Source organism: Ictidomys tridecemlineatus, chromosome 6 (assembly GCF_052094955.1).
Source record: "Ictidomys tridecemlineatus isolate mIctTri1 chromosome 6, mIctTri1.hap1, whole genome shotgun sequence".
Lineage (NCBI taxonomy): Eukaryota > Metazoa > Chordata > Mammalia > Rodentia > Sciuridae > Ictidomys > Ictidomys tridecemlineatus.
In genome coordinates, this window is record NC_135482.1 from 62,397,397 (window position 1) to 62,422,806 (window position 25,410).

Sequence of the window (25,410 nt, forward strand, 5' to 3'; positions counted from 1 at the left end):
GGTAATAATGTCAGATTAATTCTACTGTCTTTCTTTAAATTTTTTTTTTTTTTTAGTTATAGGTGGACATAATACCTTTATTTTATTTTCATGTGGTGCTGAGGATCAAACCCAGTGCCTCATGTATGCTAGGCGAGCATTCTACCACTGAGCCACAACCCCAGCCCCTCTACTGTCCTTCTTTTTGGAAGAGAAATGGCAGGAGATGCTTTAGTTCAAAATCAGCAGAAAGGTATATTAGTTTAATGTATCACTGAACTCCAGTGAATTAAAATCTATGGAAGATCATATTCGAAAGTACACGCTATTTATTTTAAATTCAAGTTTAATGAAGATTAACTTATATACAAAGTACATTGCATTACATTTTAAAGAAGTCTCATTTTTTAAAAATATGAATTTGTATACTTTCATAACCACTACTACAATAACAATATAGAACACTTCCATCACTCCAGTAAGTTACTCTAAGCCCTGGCACTTTTGATCTACTTCTTGTCACAGTCAATTTCTTTTCTCTGTTCTAGAATTTCCTCAAAGTAGGCGAATGGTTTTACATTTTCACAACAAATGAGAGTTTCAATTGTTCCAATACTGAGTATTTGTCACTCTTTTTCATTGTAGCAAGTGTGTACATTACCCCACTAACATTTCAATGGCATTTTCCTGATGGATTGTGATGTTCAGCATCTCTTTTGGTGTTTATTGGTTTTGTCTACCTTTTGGGAAGGGTCTGTTCAAACCTTGTGCAGTTTTCTATTGGATGATTTGACATCTTGAGTTATAGGAGTTCTTTACACGTTCTGGTTAACAGTCCTTTGTCAGATATATGGACTGAGAATATTTTCTTCCAGTGTGTGGATCTTCTCCCCCATTTTAAGAGTAGAATTCTACCATCAGCAGCTTTTAATGTTAATAAATGCCAATATATCAGGTTTTCTTTATAGGTTGGGCTTTTAGAGTACTAAGAAATCCTTGCTTATCAGATAGTCACAAATGTTCTCATTCTAGAATAAAAAAATTGTTTTAAATGTTTTGTAATCATATAATCCATGAATAACTGTGATTCATTTTGAGTGAACATTTAGGTGTAGTATAAGATAGAGTCAAAATTCATTTTATTCCCCAAGCAGATAGCTAGTTGTTTAAGGATTAGTTATTTGGAGGACTCTTGTTTACTTGTTGCAAATGAACATTTATGTGTGGATCTATTTTTGGATTCTTAATTCTCTTCCATTGTTTAAGGTGCCTATTTTTAAGTTTTGACTACAATATTTTCATATGGAAGCTTGAGTAGTACTAAAATGAGGTAGTGTACTTCCTCTATCTTTTTCAAAATTATTTTGAATATTTTAGCTTGCTTAAACTTTTGTATAAATTTTAGTATGAGCACTTCAATGCCTATCAAGGAATGCTGCTTGATTTTAAGGGAAATGTCATTGAATCTATGGGTCAGTTTGAGGAGAATTAACATTTTAAGGGCTGGGGATGTGGCTTAAGCCGTAGCGCGCTTGCCTGGCATACGTGTGGTCCGGGTTCGATCCTCAGCACCACATACCAACAAAGATGTTGTGTCCGCCAAAAACTAAAAAATAAATATTAAAAAATTCTCTCTTTCTCTCTAAAAAAAAAATTTAAGCTTCTTGATTGTGAGTATTCCAATCTATAAACACAGTTACATTAGGCCTTCTTTAATTTTTCCCAGCAATGTTTTATAACATTACATATGTTTTATAGTGTACAGGTCTTGTATACATGTTGTTAAGTTTATCCTTATTTCATGTTTTTATGTTATTGTGAATGATATTTAAAAGTTTTAATCTGTTTTGTTTATGATAAATAGGAACACAACTTATAAAATACTGGCCCTGTATCATGTGAGCATATTAAATTAATTTTTAAAAAACTTTAAAAAATATATTCTTTTAGTTGTTGATGGACCTTTATTTTATTTATTTGTTTATATGTGATGCTGAGAATAGAACACAGAGTGCCACACATGCTAGGCAAGTGCTCTACCACTAAAGCTACAATCCCAGCCTGCTAAAATTCATTTTTACTTTTTCTATCTAAGTTTGTAGATTCCTTAGAATTTTATATGTACATAATCATATTGTCTATAGAGTTTTGAATTTTCTTTTCCAAATTGCTATTATTTCTTTTTCTTGCCTTATTGCTGTGACTAGGTTCTCTAGACAATGTTAAATGGAAGCAACAAGAGTGGACTCCTTGCTTTGTTCCCAGTCTTACTTGGAAACATAAATTCTTCTACCATTCTCTAAATATTAAATGTAAGCATTTTTTTGTCTATTTTTAAAAATAGTTTTATTAGTTCAGGAATTTCCCTTATAGTACCCTGTAAGTTTTTTTTTAATCTTGAATAAGCTTTGAATTTTGTCAAGTACTTTTAAAGTATCTATTCAAATGGTCATATATTTTTTTTCTCTTTTATTCCATTAATATGGTGAATTAGGCTAACTGATTCCCAAACATTAAACCAATCCTATATTCTGGAATAACCTCCACTTGGTCATGCTAGATTATCTCTTTCATATACTACTGATTCAATTTACTATTTTAAGATTTCTGATCTGTTTGGAGGAAGGGATGTTCTTGACTAATTTTCACTAATCTGCTCTATGTGCTGGCAGTGGCTTTGGGACAGGTCTGAGTGAAAGAGTGTGAAGAGGACTAATCATCACTTAGTGTGTATATTCTATCCCATTGCTTGAATTTTTACACAAAGTGTATTTTTTAAATAATAAGAAAAAGACTAAAAGTTCTATTTTCCCCTGAATATCCACAGTGGCAGGGCATGAGGAACCACTGCAGGTTTCTATGCAGGGTCTGAGGGAGGGTGAAGCTAGAGGCCTGCCAGGAGGGCTGGCGCGAAAGCCCAAGGGAGGGTGTTCCAAGACTCACAGGACAGGGGCAAGGAGAGAGAGGACCTGGGAGCTAATTGTAGCTAGTTCTTCCATCACCCATTTAGACTAGATATTTCTTAAGGGAGAGGAGAAGACATTATCAAGGTCATGACCTTCCGCAGAGCTGGACTCAAGATCAAATGTGCATGGGGTACTCAAGATAAATGATAAGAATGATTTTTTTTAAAAGTATCATCTTTCACTAGAATTCCAGACTTATCTGAAAAGAAGGAGGGAAAAAAATAGAAGGGATTACACAACATGGTCCCACCTCTGCTTGGGAACATGCAGTCTTCCCTCCTGCCACTTTTGTCATAATTATAGTTAATCTCTTTGGCTTTGACATATCCATCCTCTGTCCCACTTTCACCCTTGTGGGTTTCGGTGACTCAGCTCAGACCCCTTTTCCTCAACCCTTGCTGGTGAGGTTCCTCCCCTGGTTCTGTTAAGACACCCTCCCTCATTGCTCCTTCTCCTTCTCCAAAATCTGATCAAAGTCTACCCCTCCATGCAGGGGCCCCGATCCCTGTAGTGAAATTTATGGACTCAAATCAACATATATGTACTGAGCTCTGGAATCGGTCACACTTGGTTCAAATCCTGTCTCTGCTGCTTAAAGAATTACATCATCTGGGCAAAGCACTTAATCTTTTAAACTTTAGTCTCCACTTTCAAAAAATTAGTCATAGCTATGTCTAGGTGCTGTTGTAAGGATTAAGGGAGATTATTTTATAAAGCACTTAACAGTTTTAGAATATAATAATCAGGAAAAAACATCCTATGTTGCTGCTAACACTGCAGCTTGGGGGAAGATGTAGACTTCAGCGTTCACCTTTGTAAAATGTTAATGGCAAAGGCTAACATTTATTTCCATTCCCATGAACAGTTTATGTAATACCATGGTTACATAGCAGGGACAGTGTCATTATTACTCCATTTGACAGATAACAAAACTGAGAATGAAAGGCCCACAATCACAAAACTAGAAAATAGAAGAGCTGGAATTGAAAATGATGGCATTTTTCCTGGCCTGGATAAAGGGTGGACGAAAGAAACCTGAGCCCAGAATATTCTCTTAGGCAGCTAGCCAAAAAAGTTATGGAGTGACTGAAAGAAAGGGTCAGTGTCTTTGGGCTGCTTGATTGTTTTTTAAAAGGGTTAGTTCACCTCTCTGCAGAGGAGCTTGAAGCCTCACAGGACTTGGTTGTTTCTGTTGTAAAAATAGTGTCTGCTTGTTATTTTAAACTTGCAAAAATAGAAAGATGAAAAATGTAAAAATCAACCATAACACAAGACAACCACTGTTGACACTGATATATTTTCTTTTTGAACATGGGTTTCTAAAGTATTTTGTTTTAATCTCAGTTAAGAAATATATAGCTATGTTCATCCTGTTCTAATGTTGCCCTAGGCCTTCTTTTCTGTGCCTAGGATTTAGTGGTCAGGCTCTTGACTTGATTTTGATTTCTTCTTTTTTTTTTATTTAACATCGATGTAAATTTTTTTTTGTTAGAAAAAAATCTTGCAATGTTTATTATATACATAATGTTCCATTGGTAGACATAGTTAATTATTCTCAATTTTTTGGACATTTGTTTTGTGAAAATTTGTGTGTATTTATATATATTTGATTTTTTTTTTTTTTTTTTGGTAAGGGGTTAGAAGCAGTTCCCACTGATTACAGGGAAGTCCATTGGGTGGGTCTCTGAATCACCATTCTTTCTCAGCATCAGTTTTTGTTTCATCAGGGACTCTGTTCCAAAGCTTCAGGAAGACATATCTTGGATTTAAATACCATTTGGGTAGGAACAAAAAGTGTTGAAATACCAACAATCTCAGGAAACACCCCACCTGGGAGCTTTGGGGGTATAATTACACACTCTTGATATTGCCTAGGTCAGCAGGTAGTTGGTAGATAAATAATAACAAGAAAACGCTGATAACTAAGTGATAATTATTTGACAGACTGGTCCCAACTAGATGGCATTTTTCATTTTCTTGTCACTTTTAACTCAGGGGAGCCAAACCCTGAATTTGTCCTTGGCCAGCTGCCAACTCCAGGAGATACATAAGGAGCATCTGAGCATCCCAGCAGGAAACCATTGAGACACCTTCTTCCTACCTTCTCAGTGTCAGTGTCATGACCCTTGAGTCACCATGAGTAGGCAGGTCCATGTTCTGAGGACCTGAGGGGAGGTTTCAGCAGTGGCTCAGGGTCCTGCAGGGAGGGGCTGGAGAGGGGCAGGAAGCTGGCTTTGGTCTGGAAGAGTGGTGACCACAACCTAGGCTATGCTGGGTGGGGAGGTTACTGTGGCTGGAGTCTTGTTGGCCTTGGTGAGAACAAGTGCACCTCCACCAGGGTTATCTGGGGACCTGGGCTGTGGAAGCAGTCTGGGGGGAGAAATGCAGGTGGACACTTTGTGGTGGACAGCCTCAGCAGGCTGAACTTCACCCTTGGAAGTGGTTTTGGGGCGCTTAGGTCTGTTAGGTCCTGTGGTCTGCCTTGGAGGCATTCAGGAAGTTGTAAAGGACCTAAGCTTGCTGGAGTCTCTGGATGTGAAGATCCACCCTGAGAACCAGGAGATGAAGAAGCAGGAGTGAGGAATAGATTAATTTATTTAACGGCAAGTTTGCCTCATTCATTGTCAAGGTGAGTACCATGCCAGGAGGTCAAAAGACCTGGGCTGGATAACTCCAGCAACCTTTGGGAAAGGTCTTTCAGCCATGGTGGGAACACGGCTAGTAGTTGCTGTGTTGTGCAGTGCAGTCTAGATTAGCTGAGTTTACTAGTTTAGCACCTTTCTCCTGAAACTGACCCTGGTGGAAGGTTGGCCACTCTGTCTTTCCTGATTCCCAAGCCTCCCCAGTATGCTGTGTCTAAACTTCGGCCATGTGTTAGGGTTGTGTCAAATTGGGGCCTTGCAGTCTCCATGAAGTAAAGGTCATCCCCTTCTACATGTATGGTGAACCACTGGTTGACATGTCTAATCTTAAAGAAGTCAGACTGTTCTACCGTTACGTTGTAGGCTCACACACTAAACATCGACAAAAAGTTTCTTCTCCTTAAGTTGCCACATGATTCTATGAGCCTAGAACTCAGAGCATGTTGGCAGCCATCTGGCTTTTAAAGTCTCCAAGGCAGTGAATGGAAGCCACAAAAATCAGATGTTGTCCAGAAAAGGAGGTTGGAACAAATGAAAATGATCTGGTTTGGTGAGTGTTAAATGCTTTTGTCCAGGATAGGAGTGGTGAATTACTCTTCATAGCCTTGAGAAATCCTGTTCTTCAGAGCACTGCTTTTAACCGCTCTGCATGCACAGCAGCTGGCACTTGGACTTGGACAGTATCATCTCTGAGATCAAGAAGCAGTACAATGAAGAGGTTGTCCAGAGGAGCAAGGCCGAGGCAGAGGCCCTGTACAGGATGAGGGATGCTGAATTTCTGCCTAGCCCCACTTTCTCAGGGTGCTTCTCTTTAGAGAGGAACAGCTCTGGGTTAGCATTCTTGCCTAGATTTGGAATTGGGAACAAATGAGAAGGCAGTAAGAAATAAGTCAGAATTGGTGAATGTGCCCAAAGCTCCAGGATTAGGGCAGTTTTGTCAGTGTCACTGCCTACCTTCCTCCTTCACCTGCCTCAGGAGATGAATTGGGGAACAGATTCCCAATGGGAGCAGTGGATGGTAAACTAAGTTCAAAGTGCTCATTATCAGTTAACTCTTTCCTCCACTACTGAATGCTTACTGCCACTTGTATTGTCATGAAAACAGCGAGAAGGGTAAGGATGTAGAATATTTTGTTCACAGTAGTCATGTCTATATAGTGAAAGAATATTCCTGAGAGTGAGTTATTTTACTGGTTTGCTGATGGGTGTCTTCCTAACTTTCTGGATAGCCTAGGCCAGTAGTTCTCCAATTTGGTGGAAATCAGAATCAACTGGTCCACTTGGTAGCCATATGCAGACCTAGTTCCTATTCTACTCAGACGTGTGTTCTTTATGATCTTCTGGGTGAGTGATCCTAACATTGCCTAGAGTTGGAGCATCATTACTCTAGGCCATTGATCACATACACCTACCTAAAATTTCTTCTAATAGGGGAGTGGAACAACTTCCGAAGCATGTTGGGGAACGAGGTCAAACTGGAATCACTTTTCACTTTTGTCAGACCAGCAGGAATTTCTCAGGTGCACAGAGGCTGTCTCCTGGGACCGAACCCTTCAACTTCCTGTTTCCAGGTGTGGTTTCTGGAGACCAGGTGCTAGAGACCAGGTAGGAGCTGGAAGCCAGGGCCTACATCACCAGCTTGAATCCCATCTTTTAGGTTTACCTCAGCAACCTCGGAAAGCAGATGGACCAGTTTGTGACAGAGGAATCCAGGTGGGAAGCAGAGCTCAGGAATACCCAGGACTCCGTGGAGGAAAACAAGAGGAAGTGAGCAAGCCAGGGGACAGGAGGACAGTGGGTGTCCAGGCAAAATAAGTGTAGCTTCCAGTCTAAGTGAACATAGTGTGATGGCCTAGAATTGGTCTCTGGTCAGGAATACTTGGGACCTCTTTCTACTTATTTTCTCCTTGTGAATTTGTTTTTTACGAATGTTTATCCAGGAGTACAGGAAATCGGGGAAAGGGGAATATCTATAGACATAACAGTCTTCTTGTCTGCTAAATCCTACCAGATATGAAACAAATCAACAACTGGACAAAAGCTGAAAAGGATTTTGTGCTGAAGAAGTTGAGGGGCAGTGAGTTTTACCCCCAGGTCTTAATTCTGCTATTCTTCATCCTCCTCTGCCCTGAGATTGATTTCTTTACCTATGAACAATGAACTGAGCCCAGTTAACCTCCAGCTCAGCTGTGCACAGAGTCTAAGACTTCCAGAAATTATAAGAATGAAGGCAGTCTGGTTTTCTGGCTCTAACTCTTGTTTGGGGGGTGTAGTTGCTCAAGTTATAAATCCACTCCATTAATGTTCACGTGGTTTGATTTTTAGCCCCGGTGCTTGCTCTCCCTCCGGCATCCTGACAGGACAGGCAACAATCTTCCAGCCCAACCCTACCGGGTACACTGCCTCTGTTCAGGAGATTGAAAACACCTACTTGGTCAAGGTGGATCTTGGTGCCAAAGTGGACACCCCGAAGAGGGAGATGGGATTCTTCCAACTGTTCTATGCTGCATTAAGTTTTGGGTCTAAGCTCCCTGGGACGGTTGAAGAACTGAGGAAGTCTGAGCTACCCCAGAACTTCCCTGTGGACTGATGATGAGATGCTGTGGTAGCCCCAAAGATGGGAGGCAAAGTGTTTCCTGAGGATTGACCCCTGAGCTCTGCCCTGCTGCACAGGAGCTGGTTCAGGTGACACTAGTGTTGTGCCTCCCATTGATAACAACTGGCACCTGGATTTGGTCAGCATCATCTCTGAGGTCAAGATGCAGTACAGTGAAGAGGTGGTCTAGAGGAACAAGGCCGAGGCAGAGGCCTTGTACCAGACCAAGAGAGATTGCTTAGAGAAGTGTCCTACACTGACTTGTGCACAAAGGAGTTGAAAATCTTCTCTCTTGGTCAACAGGGTTTGTGAAGGAAGTTCACTGTGCATGGTTTAGTTACTGATCTGCATCTAGGTAGGCAGAACTCACCCTCTTCCACAACAAGTTACGTGAAGCAGCTTTATTACTTACAGATAGGCATCCAGACACCTAGGATTCACTGAAGGCCATTCTCCCAAGTCTCAGGACGTTCTGAGGCAGACGGAATCACATGCTCCATATGCATTGCAACTGAAGGACCCCAGAAAGTAGCCTCCCCTGGATTTTATCCTGTAGGGCAATGGGAATTGCTGGGCTAAAGCGTTGGAGGACATTGTGCTTCAGGGCGGGTGAGGAACAGAACCCCAGTGGGTTCCCCCTTAGCTCAGCATGTTGTCTTCCCAGAATATTCTGCAGTTTTTCTTGAGAGCTACAAGTGAGAAAGGAAGCAGAACTGGGTAAGTCCAAGACCACTCAGACAATTGTCTGGCAGGGTGGGCCTGCTTTACTTGTCCTGTGCTTGGTGAGGTCACTTGACGTCGTATGTCTTGTCCTGGAGATTAGGCAAGAGGACCACCTATGAAAACCTCTGGGTCAGTCACAGAAGTCACCAGGGTTCTGGCTTCTTTGAGACTTGCTAGCCCTGTCAGGGGAACCGTCCCAAGTCTGCAGACATAGGCACATTGAGAGACACCAAGTGGCTCTCTCACCTTTCCAGTCAGCTCCTCGTTCCATGTCTGGTGGTGGTCAATGTGCAGCCCAGGTAGGTTCCTTCCTTCTGCCCCACCTATTTTCTAGTGCCTTCTACAACGACAGCCCATGAAGCACATCTTCAGCAAGTCTGGCTCCCCCAATACTCATCTGTGCCGAGCATGATTTAAGAAATAGTGGGTTTCCCCTCCCGCTGTACATCACCTAGGTCGCTGTCTCTGCTCTCAAGGTCTGACTGGCAAGGACAGAAAAAAGGTGTGTTCTGGCCTAGGAGTTGGCTTGATGATCTCTGACAGGTCCACAGCTATGCTGTGTAGCACCGTGCTTCCCCTTCAGCTGGAACATACATTGCTAGCAGAAAGGAATATGTCTCTTCCGGATGTTGGTCTTGGCCACAGTGACCAGATTAGGCAGGACTCATATGTTCTGGCTGAACCAGGGCTTTGAGATCTGGGGTGAGGGGCCCTGGGTTTGGCTCACCCCATGCCACCCTGGGCTCTTCCTGATTCCAGTACCAGGAGCTTCAGGTCACTGCCAGGAGGGAAAGAGATGACCTCAAAGGAATTAAGAGAGGTCCACAAACTGAAGGGCACTATGCAGAGGCTTCAAGCAGAGATCACCAACCTCAAGAATTAGGTGGGCACCAACTTGGCAATGGTAACTGTTGGGGGGTGTTATAGAGATTCTTTCCTATTTTTCTGTATTCTCACATTTTCCACAATGAAGGAAGGCTATGAGGTAGAGGAGACAAACACAGTGTGGGCAGGTGCCTGGACTCCCAGGCTCTACTCACTGTCCGCTGTTGACCTTGGCAGAGCACTGCCTTGCAAGACACCATCCTGGAGGCAGAGGAGAAGGGCAAGGAGGCACTCAGAGTGGACAAGCTGATCGAGGTGGAGGCTGCCCTGCAGTGGGCTAAGGAGGACCTGGCCTAGCACTGCATGACTACCAGGAGCTGCTGTGGGACAAGCTGTCCCTGGACATGGAGATGGCCACCCACTTACTGCAAGCTGCTAGAGAGTGAGGAAAGTAGGCAGACCCCAGAAGACATGGATGAGCAAAGGTCCTTACTGTCCTCAGTGACAGGAAGGACTCTATGTCTGCCTTCCCTTCTGTTTTATGGCTTAGATGATTGACTCATTCATTCTGAGAAATGTCAGCTGAGCTTCATTCAGCAGGGGTGTCCCCAGTGCACATGCTGAGCACTGATCCTGGCCCCACCCCAAATTCTGCAAGCATTTCTTTAAATGTTCCCACTCTTGGACAAGAGGGGAACATGGGGGATTTCCCTTCTATTGAGAAAGAGAGAGAAGAAAGGTATTGCTTTCTTCAGCTTTGCCCAAGCAGGTGTGGTTAACCTGATACCAGCCTGGGAAAGTGAGCAGAGGCATATGGGGCAGAGGGGCCTGGGAGAGGTAGAAGTGGCTGTGCAAGTCTTGGAACAGTTTTGACAAGTGACTCGGGGTGAGCAGGGCACAGTAATGACAGCAGCTGCCCTGGCTACTCTCACTTGCATAATCCAGTCTCAAGCTGGGAATTGCAGAGAGTGATCCTCCCAGAGTGAGACTGAATTATGCACTGGGGACCAGGCCTAGGGACTCTTTCCCTCTGCACATGGTTCCCTATTGAGCTCTTTCAGAGGATTTGCTCATATTCTGATTGTCTCTGCGCCAACAGGCTAGCTGGAGAAGCCACTGACACTATGAGCTACTTACTATAAGTAGCTGGGGAGTCTCCTCTGCTGATCCATCAGGGGATGCCCTTCCTTGATGCCTGAGAGGAAGAGGCAAGAGTCTTTCCTGGTGGGTGAGGGTTTGGGTCCTGAGGTGCTGGACCTTGCTCTGCAAGCACTTGGTCATGTGTCCTTGAATAAGTCACTTCTTGTCTTATGGCCCCCCATGGAGGAGATTAGAGAGGCCACAGGGTCCTTTTGCACATAGGCTCTCATGCTGTCCTCCTGGTGGAGGAAGTAGAGGTCCTGCCTTTAGGACCCTCAGTCTGAGGGTAGAGAGATGGTCCAGGTGGATGGAGAGTGTGGGGGGCCTGGTGTTGGTGGCCATTTTTCCTTTATGGGACACTTTAGGAGGATGCTCCTCAGCACCAGGTGGGAGACAGATGTTCAAGGACTTGAGGAGATGCCGGGACTTCAGAGCTGCCCTGAATCTTCCTTTGTTCCCCACATCACTGGTGTCAAGCACAATGTCCACTTCTGGTTTGGCTGCAATTGGCTTCTGCCCAAGCCATTTATAGTAGCTCATAGTGTCAGTGGCTCCTCCAAGAATCTCTTGAAGGAGACCTGGTGCAGTGTCTGGGTCTGTGTCCAAGGTTGTGGGTCCCTCAGTGGACATGACAGCCCACAAGGGCTCAGATCTCAAGTTGGGAATTTTGGAGATATCAGTTTGGGGCTGGGCAATGAGGCGTCCAGGTCAAGAGAGACCAGGGATCCAACTCAGGGCCCTGAAGCCTATAGGTCCCCCTCCCGGAAGCAACGGCCAGTCTTCCAGCCCTGATTTCTCGTGTCATCCATTGACTTAAGCCATCCACAGTGTTCTTACCTGATCTGGCTCTACCCTCACCTTTTATTTTCTTGGTCTACTTGAAATGGGCTCCTGGGTCAAAGCCAGTTCTTTTCTTCCCCTCCCTTTATACACCCCAAAGTTTTCTTGGGAAAAAACCCTCTCAAGAGTCTTAGAGGGTCTTCAGAGTTTTGGTTGCCTTTGACCCTGCCTCTCCCTGCACCCTGCAGTGCTCACCTCACTGTCCCCTTCCATGGGAAGAAGCAAGGGCACTTGTCCTATCTCCAGTCCTGAAAGAGGGGCATGCACTCACTACCATAATTACTAGTCATTCTCAGTTATCCCTAATGGATGTAAGCCTTGGCACTGCAACCTGGTTTTTGAAGAACTTGTTTTTATTTGATTTTATAAAGCCCCATTTGACGCATTTGCCTCCCATGGATTCATAGACCCTTGTAGTCGTCCAAGGAAGGAGCAGAGAGAAAGGTCCGTGGGGCCTGTAGCGTGAGTGTGTGCCAGCTTGGCCTGACTCCCTTCCCAGAGAAAGCCAATGAGGATCATCCACCTGTGAGATGGGCAGAATTAATGTGTCTCCTTCTCCAGGGATAAGGGAAAAGTACAGCACATCTCAGGGACCATCCTTCAGGCAGAGTCTAGTTTGATGTAGCATCCACTGCGACCTTCTAGGCTATGGGACATGAGCAGAGTCCTGAGCCCCTACTATTTATGGAGTAGATCTTGTGCCCTATGTTGCCTTTTAAAAGAATCAACTATTCCCAACTTACCCCCACTCCTCCATATATTTCCAGTAAACTTCATGGGGAAGTCAATCTACTGGTAACTTTTTAAAAAAATACTCACTAACCAGATGATCAGATGGACCTGAGGTTCTTTTTTTTTTTTTTTTTTTTTTCCTGTGATGCTGGGAATCAAACCTAGGGTTATGCAGGCCAGGCAAGCACTCTACCACTGAGCCATATTCCCAACCCTGTGGACATGAGAATTGTTCATCATCCCCAAATTACCACCCTGCAATTTGCCCAGAGAGGAAGAACTGGATTGGGACAAGTGACCAGAGAAAGTTTCCGGGGTGGGTGGGGGGAGGGTGGCTTCTGTGGTAAGGTCACAAGGAGTTACCTCCATCCTCAAGCTGGTGTACTGAAAGGAACCAATCAGGGGATGATTCTGGCTGCAGCACTCAGCATCCTCATTAGGATGCAGTTTGCTTGGTCTTCAGTCACCCTGCCTTATAAAGAGGTTGCAAAGAAATACACCTCTGTGATCATGAACAAAAGACAGAAGATTGCCCAGTGCTATTTCCTGTCTTGAGATCAAGGACATCCAAGAAAATGGTTATTATTAACTAGAAAATATATACTTTATGTTTAAAAAAAGAAGATTGAATTTGGCAACTGCATGGTAGAATGGACAGAAATAAAAAGGAACCTCTGGACAGAAATAAAAAGGAAAGATTGGTGAACTTCATTCAAACACTGAGCTAGTGCAATGACTGCATTTTTTATGGAAGAAATTATATACTATGGATGTATCTGAGATGTGGGAATTGTGAAGCTCTTGGGTCACATACTTTGGTAATGTCAAGACCCTAGTCAAATTTGTGTCTGCGTAGAATTCTTAGCTAGGTTTTGGTTTTCTTAGTGCAGGACCCGGAACCTAGCACAATACCAGGGGCAGGATCAGCCCTCCATAGAAACATGTTAAACGAGTGGATAAATGAGTGAACAAACAAGTAAATGGCTGGCTAGCTGGCTGGTTGGATGGATGAATGAGTAAAGCCTTTTAGCTCTGAATGTGAAGTTATAAGATCAGCCAAGGGAGTCCCTAAGGCTGGGGCCAGGGTGTTTTAGATGTGTCCCTTTTGGGGGATTCTAACAGAGTTCATTTAATGTTTGCTAAAGGAAGGGCATTCTTAACTCTCTGAGCCTCGCTCTCCCCATTTGTGAGATGTGGATTGTCGTAGTTCCTCTCCAGGCAGACTAAGTGGATTGAGTGAGCTTCTGTGTGCAAGAAGGTCTTTCAACACCAAAGCACTGGTGTCAGCCATTGTGAATGGTGAATCGTGGCAGTGATCATGATTTCAAGGTCAAGAGTGGGGATAGAAGTTAGTATGTGCAAGTGAAATTAAATAAGTAGTCTGGCTGGCACAGGGGGGCCATAGAAGGGGGCCAGCAGCATCGCACTGGGCCTGAATTCCTGGTGGGGTTCTCTTCCGTGGCCCTGGGCAGCCATGAGAACTGTCTGGAGGAGCCCTGGGAAACCAGGCTTCTGGACTCTTTTCCTAACCACATAAAAGCAGCCCAGCCAGGGTCCCTGAAGCAGCCTATCTGATGCCGGCATGTTCGTGAGATCTCTCACAGATGACGCTGTCAATTAAAGGTCTCTCCTGGCACCCCTACAATCTCAGCCTCCCCCACTCCCCAGGAGAAGGACAATTGAGGCTGTGACAAACTTCCCAGCCAAGATCTTTCTAGGGATAATATGGCCAGGCTAATTACCACATGTTAATTAGGTAAGACTCAATTATATGAGCAAGGCTTGCCAGTCCAGAACTTCGGGGGTTTTCAAGTTATTTACCCAGTGTCTCTGATTTTTGCTGGAAGAAAATGATTTCTTGCTCCTAGGCAAACTAAACCCACAAATTAGGGAAGTGACTGTCTCCTGAGCCCTATAAATAGGGAGACAAGATCACAAGCTGGTGAACTGTCCCACAGCTAAGACTTAGCTTCTTCTTTGAGCTCTCTGGTCTCCCTAACATGAGCCGCCAATTCACCTGCAAGTCAGGAGCTGCCTCCAAGGGGGGTTTCAGTGGCTGCTCGGCAGTGCTCTCTGGGGTCAGCTCATCCTCCTACAGAGCAGCGGGCAAAGGGCTTGGTGGGGGCTTCAGTAGTCGGAGCCTCTACAGCCTGGGGGGCGGCCGGAGCATGTCCTTCAACGTGTCCAGTGGCAGTGGGCGGACAGGAGGCTATGGATTTTGTCGGGGCCGAGCCACAGGCTTTGCTAGCAGCATGTTTGGCAGTGTGGCTCTGGGGCCCTCGTATCCAGCCACATACATGCCTGGGGGCATCCACCAGGTCACTATCAACAAGAACCTCTTGGCCCCCCTCAATGTGGAAGTGGACCCCGAGATCCAGAAGGTGCGCACCCAGGAGCGGGAGCAGATCAAGGCTCTGAACAACAAGTTTGCCTCCTTCATTGACAAGGTGGGTCTTTCTAGTGAAATATAAGCATGGAACTTTCCTCTTTCCTCTGCCTTTACTGTCCTTGAGGGGGCTCCATTTCTAGAGCAGAGAAAGTAGGGGACACAGTCCCAAGAGGCAGACAGCACAGGACAGATCAGAGAGGAACTGGATATTGAATCTGAGGGACAGGGGTCAGCATGGAGAGAAGAGCTAGAAAGCTTGGTCTGGGAAATTGTCCAGGAGGCAGAGAAAGTGGCCTTCAGGCTGATAAATGGAAGAGTGACAGTCTTTGATCTTTAGAAACCAGGCAGAGGAGAGGCCTGTGGCAGATGGAGATGTCTAGAAAGTCAGGGGTCCTAGTTCTTCCTCCCAGGGGACCCAGACCAGATCAGGCTTGGATTAAATGAAAGACTCTGTCTGCAATACACCTAACCTAGGAGACGAGGCTGATGCGATCACAGGCACCAGGGCAGTGGTTCTTAAACATGGTCCTTGAACCAGCAGCACGAGCATCACCTGGACACTTGATAGAAACACATATTCCCAGGCTCTACCCAGACCTCTGAATCAGAAACTTTGGGGTGGCACCCAGCAATCTGCATTTTGACTGATCCTCTAAGTGATGCTGATATATGCAAAAATTTGAGAACCACTAAGGAAAAAAAGTGGTGGTAGGGTCTTGAGAAGTAGAAATTTCCTGAGCATAGGTAGCAGGGGACATATGAATAGGAGTGATCCCAATGGAGATGGCAAAGGAAGTCCAGGGAGAGGGAGCCCATGCAGCATGGCAGGACTAAGGATGGAGCCCTTGGGTTTGTGAGAGTGTTGGATGCATGTGGAGGAGGGGTGGAAGGGCTGGGCACATTGTGCAGAGCATTGACCCTGTGGGTGATGTGGAACCACTTGAGGGTGTTAAATAAGGAAATGACATGATATTTTTGGACTGTGTTTGGAGAATGCTTGTCCCCCCCCCCACCACCAGGAAATGCTCAGATTGAGATTAGAGATCCAAGTGTTAAAGCGATGGAGGAGGCTCAAGATCCAAGAGCAGTGGAGCATTGCCCTCCAGCTCAATAGGAGACTGGGAGGGGCCATGAACAAGGGGTCAGAAAATAGGCAGAGCTCAGGCTCGCCCCCCACATGTCCCAAGCAGAAGAGCCCAAGAATGGAACAGTAAGCCCTGGCCAGCTTATGTGTCCAAGGACTCACCAGGCTACAGAGGCAGCCCAGGCAAGTTTAGGTAGGTGCAAGGAGCCAGTGGGTCTAGATCTCAACAGATTGAGAGGGGAAAGAAAATGTTGGGGTCCTCCTTGTCTTAGGAACTGTTTTCAGAGGAAGGGCCTCCATCAGACTAAGAGTTCTAGGTGGGGAGGGATTTAAGTGGCATTTTTAAAAATATTTTTTAGTTGTAAGTGAACACAATACCTTTATTTCATTTATTTATATGTGGGGATCAAACCCAGCGCCTCACAGTGCTAGGCGAGTGCTTTATCATTGAGCCAAAACCCCAGCCCTTGAGTAGCATTTTTAAGGGGCTCACCTTTTAAGTTAACATAGCTTAAGATAGCACCATTCCTTCACAGTTCTCTCCACAATGATTGTGAACTAGGTTCAAGGTGGCTGTTGATTTGGGTTCCAGGTGCGGTTCCTGGAGCAGCAGAACCAGGTGCTGGAGACCAAGTGGGAGCTGCTGCAGCAGCTGGACCTGAACAACTGTAGGAAGAACCTGGAGCCCATTTATGAGGGCCACATCAGCAGCCTGCGGAAGCAGCTGGAGACCCTGTCTGGCGACAGGGTGAGGCTGGACTCAGAGCTGAGGAACATGCGGGACGTGGTGGAGGACTACAAGAAGAGGTGAGTAGGGACACTGCCTGGGCTGGCTGCCTCCTGGGGTTGGGCTTTTCCAGCAGGCACTGGGACCTATGATTCTGGCACAGATCACTGAGCTTGTCTGCCCAGGCAAAACAAGAGCTTTCCATGGGCAACCACACGGGCTGGAGAGTGGACAGTCAGGCTCTCAGGCAGAGTGAGGGCTGTCCTGGTAGGCATCCCTTTTTGGCATGCTCTTTCCTGCTGTCCACCCGAGAGCCCTGTGTGTCGATAGCTCAGCCTCTTGGCTCTTAAGCACACCAAGTGTGCCCTGAGTTCCAATAAGCCCCCTAACAGAGCAGGAGGTGGAGTTTTTGTTGGGCTTCTCCTCTCATTTCCCTTAGGTCCTGGACATTGAAGCCATGCTCCTTCTTCTTGCTCTAGGGGACAGTTCTGGCTTCCTTGGCACTTGTGCCTCAGGATGGAGTGGAGTTGTGGGTAAAGGTGTCAGGTAGCAGGGGTTTCACAGAAAGCATGGCTGAAAGGGGCAGCAGCATGTTCCTATGATTTGGATGCTGAGTTGGAAGAGGAAGAACCTCCTCACTCCCCAGGCATCAGAGGAAATTCAGACTCAAAACATCCAGTCATTGGCCCAGGACCCAGCCCACAACTCTGGCCAAGTGTTCCTAGAGTTGAGACCATTGCATAGATATAGAATAATACCAGTTGAAAGATATGTAAGGTGGGAATCTCTCTTCTCATTTCTCAGGGAGGACACACACACACCCGCGTGCACGCACACACGCAGGTACACCCTTCTCACTGGTGCTCTTTCTGCAGGTATGAAGAGGAAATAAATAAGCGTACAACTGCTGAGAATGAATTTGTGGTGCTTAAGAAGGTGAGGATGCCTGGCCTCTGGTCTCTTAGGGGTGGGCAGAGGATGGACTGAGGCCTGTGCTCCCTGAGGAAAGGCCTGGGGCTGACGAGCCCACAGAGGAGATGAAGGCTTGTTGCTTGAGGGCCCTGGACACTTGATGGTTGTCTGGAACAGAACATTTTGGGGGTGTGTTAAAGGAACAGGAGTCCAGCCTTGGACAGTCTAGCTTATGCCCTCTGCCTAGGCCACAGGACAGGCTCTGGGAAGGGCTGAGATCAGCCTTTTACCCTGCCTGTCATTGGCAAATTGTTGTGACTGTTCGTGGCTCACTGACTTCCTAGTGACTGCCACGTGGAGAAGCAGGCTCCCTTGCCCTCTTTGAAGAAAGAGGCAGGAGGAGTTACGGAGGCCTGAGGAACTTGCCTGAGGTTGCACAAGGAGTCCTGGCTGGAAGTCAGGTTTTTGCCCCTGGGTCTTGACTCCATTCCCTGGGGTGGCTAGCCCCAGGATTGGTGCTTGGGTGTCATTTAGTGAGTGAGTCTTATGTAGCCTCACAGGAAGGCCATGTCAGGGGGTCTCTGGATTCTTCCTAGGATGTGGATGCAGCTTACATGAGCAAGGTGGAGCTTCAGGCCAAGGTGGATGCGCTGGACGGAGAAATCAAGTTCTTCAAGTGCCTTTATGAAGGCGTAAGTCTCCCCTGCCCAACTCCAGCTCTGTCTTCTAGAAGGACAGACATATGTTCTTCTTTTGGTAACTTTAAGGCCCAGGGGACCTCCAGTCCTCGCTGCTAGAAGCTTTATAGGTCAAAGGCAGAAGATCTATTAGCTCCTGCCTGTCCTCCAGAGGTCCCACTCACATCTTTCAGGAAACCATTGGACCTTATGGGGTTCACACTGAACTTCACTCAAGCATATTCTCATTCCCACTTGTCTTCTCTTTGGTGTTTCCTAGGGTCTTGGCAGGAATCCCCAGGGATGGAGCTGGCACTCCTCACACCCTTTCTGCTTCTTTTATGAGCATCTGGCTTCAAGCTTTAGTCTATTGACCAAATATCCACAGGCTCCTGTGACCCTTGTGTAGTGGCCAAGCTATTTATCTCTCCTACTCCTGTCCTGCCTCAAGTGACAGATGTAAGGGCTGCTTTCTTCTTGGTATGCTTAAAACCTATTCAGCAGTGTTTTGATGTGAAATTTTGATATTTGACTTTTTTGCTATTGAAACATTGGGCTGGTGAGCTCCAATCTTACAGGCATTAGGGGAAGCAAGTTCGTCTGTTTGGAATAGTCTGGGGCCACCCTTTTGGAATGGGGCCATCCCCTTGGCACCTTCCTCTGATCATGAAAAAAAAAAAAAAAACACAACTGAATGCTTTCTTGTCTCCCCTGCAGGAGATTGCTCAGATGCAGTCCCATATCAGTGACACATCTGTCATCCTCTCCATGGACAACAACAGGAACCTGGACCTGGACAGCATCATCACAGAGGTCCGCGCCCAGTATGAGGACATTGCTCTGAAGAGCAAGGCTGAGGCCGAGGCGCTGTACCAGACCAAGGTGAGGCTGCACACCTGTCCAGTCAGGGGGTGGAGGGCTCCATCTAGTCTCTGTTTCATCTGTCCATGACTCTCCAGGAGCCTCTGAACTTCAGGCAAGCATTTGTTCTCATGATGAGTACTGTGCTTATGGAGAACACAGTACTGTCCCCCGACACTGGAGGAAGCCTAAGGGAGGAGAAGACACAGCTAAGTCCTTGGGATCCACTTATGACAGCAGCCATTGGACATGCACACAACTGAATGCAAATGAACGCGGTGCTCTCAGAACCCAGACTAGGGAACTAGGCCAGGACTGACTCCCTGGAGGCCGAGTTTGGAACTGAGTCTCGGGTAGGGGAAATATGAGTAGGTAACGCCTCGGCTCCAGCATTCATTATATAAATTAGGGGATCCTTCAGTATGATCTGGGATCAGGTAACTCCTACCTTTTCATTCAAGTCCAACTCCAAGGATAAAGAGTGAGTTTGAGTCTCTTAGATCTTAACTCCTCTAATGGTTTGGTTGTGGGTGGGAAGTGACTCTAGATAATTTGGTTTCTCAGATCAAGATGGCGACTTTTTAATTATTCCTTGCTGTTTATCAGACTCTTTCTCTGGGGAAATCACTCTTGGAAGAACTTCTTTCTCCCTTCCCTGATTCCCTGCCAATCTTGGACAGAAGTTTGGACTGTAGTTGGGAAGGGAGGTTCTCAGGGCCCCAGAGACACCAGAGGTCAGGGTTTCTTGATATTGTCACAGATTTGAGAGTCTGGTCCCCAGACCCTTTCACATTACTGTCTCAAACCAGGGCTGGGACTGGCCGTGTGGCCTATCCATGCGGAGCTGTCAGGAGCCAGTGCTCAATCTCAGGCTGTTATGTCCCACCCCCCTCTCCAGAAGGAGCAGGCAGGTCTGCATCGACACACAGACATGATCATTGGACCATTTGCTGCTTGAAGTTATCCATACCTCTACTTCTCCATTTAGGGCTCAGTATTTATTGAGAAGAATATCACTGTGGCATTTTAATTATGAGTATTTTAGTTATTTTCCTTTTCCAGGATGAAGAATTGGGGCTTAGGATGTCCAAGTAACTTGCCAAGGGCATTTAGCTAGTCCATGGTGGGGCTGGAGCTGAGCTGAGGGAACTGCTTACAACTTCCTTGGTGCTTAGGCAGGAAGTCAGGAGATGGCTGAGGAAGAAGCACCGACTCTACCCATGGGCTTGGCTGGGCTGAGAGCTGAGTGGCAGGAGGGTGCTCACCTGATTGCCTCGGGAGTGTATGGGGCATCCCTCCTGCCCACTTATAGAAAAATGGGGAGAAGCCTCTGACAAGGGTTAGCACCAAATACTAAAATAAGGAGCATAGAGAGATTCTCCTGCCTTTGGAAGGACTTAGCAACCCCAGGAGAAATCTCGAATCTGAGGCTATGCTGGCGCTGAGCTGTCAGGTACAGAGACAGGGCAGTTTATGTCCCTAGAGTGCTGAAGGTTACACCTATTTTGTGGTTCCCTTAAGTCAAATTCTGGACTAGAACTGGGGTACTCCCTATTGACTACTCCAAGAACCTTAAAGGCAGGAATAATCCTGAACCAGTATATGACCCAAAATTCATGGCTAGATGAATTGAGGTACAGATGACGTTCCTCCTACCACACATACAAATGGTTCCTTCATGCTAAGTCCTCTGTTCCAGCCCAGCAAGGATTCCACAGACAAGGATCCAACTAAGGTATCAAGAGAGGAAGTCCCTCTGTAGGAAGTATAGATGGACAGCTTGTTGACTCCCTCTTCCATTCATTCATTCATTCACGCACCAGAATTTCCTAGAGCATTGACTAGGCACTGTGCTAAGTACTGGTAATGCAGAAATTAAAGATCCTGTCATCCATTCATTCTGAATATGACAAGGAAGACACAAAAATGTGCCATCATGATGTGGGATGCTCTTCTCTGTGGACTGATGTGCCAGGGACAATGGGAACAGAATTGTATCTAACTAGGGGATGAGGAAAGGCCTCCTAGAGGAGGTGGCACTGCCCTGTGAGTTGGAGCCAGCTAGGGAAAAAGGAAGAACAGAGAAAAGGGGTTTCCAGGTGGAGGGAGGGTCTTAAGCAAAGACTCAGAGACATAAGAGTGAGTGAAATACCTTGGGGAACTGTAGAGCTATATGATACAGCTGGGAAGTCAGGTGATGGGCAGGGGTACTGAGAAATGAGCACCTTGAAATCAAGCGAAGAGTTTTAATTTGACCTTGACCTTGAAGTGGTACAAGGATCATAATTGGAGTTGGGTGTTACAAAGTTACCGTGTGGAGAGTATTGGATTTCCTATCGTCCTTATGGCCAAATTGAACCCAGTGAGATTAGCTGTATTTAAGGCAAACAAAAAAGTCCAATGAACGATGGTTGAAGGGGAGGTTGTGGATGGGCTGGTGAGGCTGGGAGTCCCTGCCCACCTCTGCCAAGCAAAGACACAGTCTCTGTCCCAAGCAGAGCTCAGTGAGGCCCGGAGTCATGTCCCTGCTTTGGCCCCTCTTTCTCCAGTTCCAGGAGCTGCAGCTGGCCGCTGGCCGACATGGGGATGACCTCAAACACACCAGGAATGAGATCTCAGAGCTGACCCGGGTCATCCAGAGACTGCGCTCAGAGATTGAGAGTGTGAAGAAGCAGGTGAGGGGGCTGGGCTCCGGACTCACCCCCAAGGGAGGCAAGAACTTCTGTCTGCATTCTGCATCTCAGAACCCCTTACTCTTGGAGACCCTGCCCCCTGTAACACTTCGCTCCCATTGGAAGTCTGGAAGCATCCAATGGTCTTTTCATAAAGCCTCAGCTCTCAGAATAATAAGCCTCCTGGTGCTAGGTTGAGGAGCTCCACCATCATCTGGGTCCTTGGTCTAGGAAATAGGACAAGGCAGAGGAGGATCCAACACTGTGAGCACAAGGGGGATGCAGTGAGGCCCAGGTGTCTCAGAACTTAGGGGGAAATGCTACTTCCTGCCCCTTAGTGCTCCAACTTGGAGACGGCCATCGCTGATGCCGAGCAGAGGGGTGACTGTGCCCTTAAGGATGCCTGGGCCAAGCTGGATGAGCTGGAGGGTGCCTTGCAGCAGGCCAAGGAGGAGCTGGCCCGGATGATGCGCGATCACCAGGAGCTCCTGAGCGTGAAGCTGGCCCTAGATATTGAGATCGCCACCTACCGCAAGCTGCTGGAGGGCGAGGAGAGCAGGTGAGGGGCAGTCTTGGGGGCTGGAAGATTCTTTGCCATCTCCCCTTCCACTCAGTTTCCCAGAGTGTGGGTGTCAGGCTGCTGGCGGGCTGGAGATGCTTCTTGGCTCACCCATGGACATAGCCTGGAGCAGTGTCTACTTCGATAATGGGACAGCAATGTCCTTTGGTTCTTGGGGGAGGGTGTCAGCTTAGTGCTCCTATGTCTTTAAGGCCTCTCACAAACTTGCACATGATCCCATGTTAATAAACAGACAGTGGACCCCAGGTGCACAGTCACTAGGCAGACATTAGAATCTAGTCCCTCTCAACTAAATTGTTTTATTTTCATTATTTTAATTTTAACTGCTATTATTATTCCCCCAATTTGGTAAAGTAATATTGGTTTTCTATATATCATGGTGATAAAAAACTTTTTCTAAAAAAGAGAAATGCACCTCTGATAAAAAGACAGTTAAAAATACTAAATCTATGACAGTGCAAGATGCACATGGTCACAGCAACAGTTAGAAAGAGAGTTCATGAAACACTGCCATTTGAAAAATCCTGCAACATAGAGAGGAGAAGTTATTGGTTTCAAGTCACACAGTGACTTCACCAGGAGCAGTTCCTGGTCCTAACAGTTCCACTTGTATATTTATAGGGGGAGGAGCTTCCCAGCAATACAGAAATGGGCTCAAGAGAAACCTTGCAGGAGGGACCCTGGGAGTGTTGGTGGCATAGGGGCCCCAAGGTCACAGGCCTCCTCCATCTTCTGAAGTGAGGAGGGTAGATTGAGGAGGGAGGGAGATGCTTAGAGGCAGCAGGTACAGGAACTCATGGAAGCCCAGCTGGTCTGGCTGATGACTTCTGTGCTAGGGTTGAGGCAGTGGAGAGGGCAACCTGAATTCCACGTGAAGGAGACTCAGTTGTGTTTTCTCTCTGTGCAGGATGTCTGGAGAATATACCAATTCCGTGAGCATCTGTGAGTATTTCCTATCTCTAAGGGAGTATGTCTAGGTGATCAACAAACACAAAGGCAATGAGTCGAGACCCTTGTGGAACAGTTTGGGATCTGCTTGGTGGCCACTATTGCCACACACTCGCTTCCCTTGCAAAAACCTGCTGCCTCCTCTCCCCCAATTCAGAGCTGCTTCTTCCCCACACTGTGACATTGCACACTGACCCCTTTCCTTGAAATCTCGCCCATGCTGGGATTAAATGCCCAATCCTACTCCCATTCTGCCTCCCCCCCAGCTTTCCTGCATGAAGGAACTGTGGCTTCAGAGTCCCAGCTCCCCTCTGAGGGCAGAGACCTGCACACTGACATGCTGTGTGAGCCAGTTTTAATGCTGTCCCTATAGGTTTCAGCCCAGGCTCCTTCTAAAAGAGGCTCCAACAAAAACTCCCTCCTTCAACCCATTAGGAACTACTTTGAAAGAAAAAACTGAATGCATTTTAAAGTGAAATGCAAGGACAGAGCTTATCTGATGCTTGAGCTTCTTCTGTTCTTCAAAACTTGCTGCTGTCCTTTGTTCCTGGAATGAGCAGGTGCCCAATTCGAGGGTCCTGTGGGATCTGGGCTGTTTCTCCTCATGCTTTGGCTGGCTGCTCAAGAATTGAGCATGTGTCACTAAACCAAAGTTCACAGTGACTATGAACTGTTTGCTTAAGAGGGAGTCATTCAAACTAGTTGGGGTTAGGGGTTGTAAAGGACTCAGGGCCACCCCTGCCCAGGACACAAACTGATCACTTCTCTCTCCTTCCTTCACAGCTGTCATCAGCAGCTCCAATTCTGGGACAGCAGGTGCAGGGGCTGGGTTTGGGCTCAGTGGTCCTGGCACCTATGGCTACCGGAGCAGCTCTGTCAGTGGGGGCTATAGTGTGCTGCCTGGGGGCTGTGTCACTGGCAGTGGGAATTGCAGCCCCCGCGGGGAGGTCAAGACCAAGCTGGGCAGTGGAAATGACTTCAAGGATGCCACAGGGAAGACCTCAGTTCTGAGCTCACCCACCAAGAAAACCACGAGATAAAGTGGCAGACCGCCCAGCCTGTTCCCCAGCATCTGCCCTGCCCAGGTTTTCTCTGGACTCTCTTCTCCAGGAAGTTCCTCTGTCCTGTTTGTTGTCACCTTCTCCTTGTTTTTCTTTGTCACCAACATCTCCTCCTTCTCTTTGATCTCTCTGCCCTAGTATTCTTAGTCAGAATCCTGATTCTGGGCTGGAGTTGCTTCCCCATCCTTCTGCCTCCACAGAGACTCCTCAACTCAGCCTCTTTCCCGATGAGGACCTGGCCCTTTCTCTGCCTGCATGGCCCCTTACAGAGGAAGGTTCTCTCTCAAGAGTGGCACAATCCTCCTGCTATGCTCTCCACCCTGTCTCAGGCAGTCATCTGGCCAGGTGTTCCCTGGACACAGAAGACCTCAGGTGCATTGATTCATAGTCTAGGGAGAATGGTTTCCTCTTAGACCAGCACCAGCTCAGGACAGGTGCCTGGTCACAGGTGTATCTGGTATGGTCACTGCGCATTATAGAGTTGAGCGTCCCCTGTGAGGCTGGTCCTACCAACCAAGGGATCTGGGCTCTCAATCTGAGTTATTGTCCCTGTTTAGGTTTCATCTCCCTGCTTCCTGTATCCCACCAATAAACTTTAAAAACCCTGCAGAGTCAGGCTGTCTCTCTCTCTCCTGAGGGAAACCTCATCTCAGACCATGTCTCTTCTGTGGGTGGAGTGGTCACTGAATGGGAACCCAGGGCACTTGAGGTCCCCTGGTTCACAGAGCCCCAAAGCATCTTGTGATTGGAGTAAAAGATACCCTTCTTGGATTGCACTGACACTCAGTGTTCATCTGTACCCCCTCCTCCCAGTAGATGAGCCTTCTAAGTTGTGCTTTTCTCAATGTGGTCCAGTGAATGCGCACTCTTTAGAAATATTCAGGTCCATAGTGGGAGAAGGAGCAACCATTTGTCTGGTGGAAAGATTTAAAATTGGTTAAGAGGTTGCAGAAAGCATAACACTTGATATCTTTTTTATTCCCTGAGAAAAAACCCAAAGATGGTTTCCTCTTTCAAGTAAAGACTTAATTACTTTTGGTCCTTAGTTAAGGATGG

General features: G+C 46.6%; 1 protein-coding gene across 1 annotated transcript; it reads left to right on the forward strand.

The window, feature by feature from the left end:
* Positions 1-14,443: 14,443 nt before the first annotated feature.
* LOC101971494 (keratin, type II cytoskeletal 73) lies at positions 14,444-24,917 on the forward strand. Its single transcript, XM_005325000.3, has 9 exons — positions 14,444-14,890; positions 16,509-16,723; positions 17,519-17,579; positions 18,152-18,247; positions 18,950-19,114; positions 21,643-21,768; positions 22,104-22,324; positions 23,253-23,287; positions 24,077-24,917. The coding sequence occupies exons 1-9, from the start codon at positions 14,444-14,446 to the stop codon at positions 24,331-24,333; spliced, it is 1,623 nt and encodes a 540-aa protein (XP_005325057.2). The 3' UTR covers positions 24,334-24,917.
* Positions 24,918-25,410: the final 493 nt, after the last annotated feature.

What these genes read in the sequence shown, in the direction of transcription:
- LOC101971494 (XM_005325000.3), top strand. Translation starts at nt 14,444, where the DNA reads ATGAGCCGCCAATTCACCTGCAAGTCAGGAGCTGCCTCCAAGGGGGGT. An exon ending in TTGAGAGTGTGAAGAAGCAG is followed by an intron (nt 21,769 to 22,103) that starts GTGAGGGGGCTG and finishes CCTGCCCCTTAG; the next exon opens with TGCTCCAACTTGGAGACGGC. An exon ending in CTGGAGGGCGAGGAGAGCAG is followed by an intron (nt 22,325 to 23,252) that starts GTGAGGGGCAGT and finishes CTCTCTGTGCAG; the next exon opens with GATGTCTGGAGAATATACCA.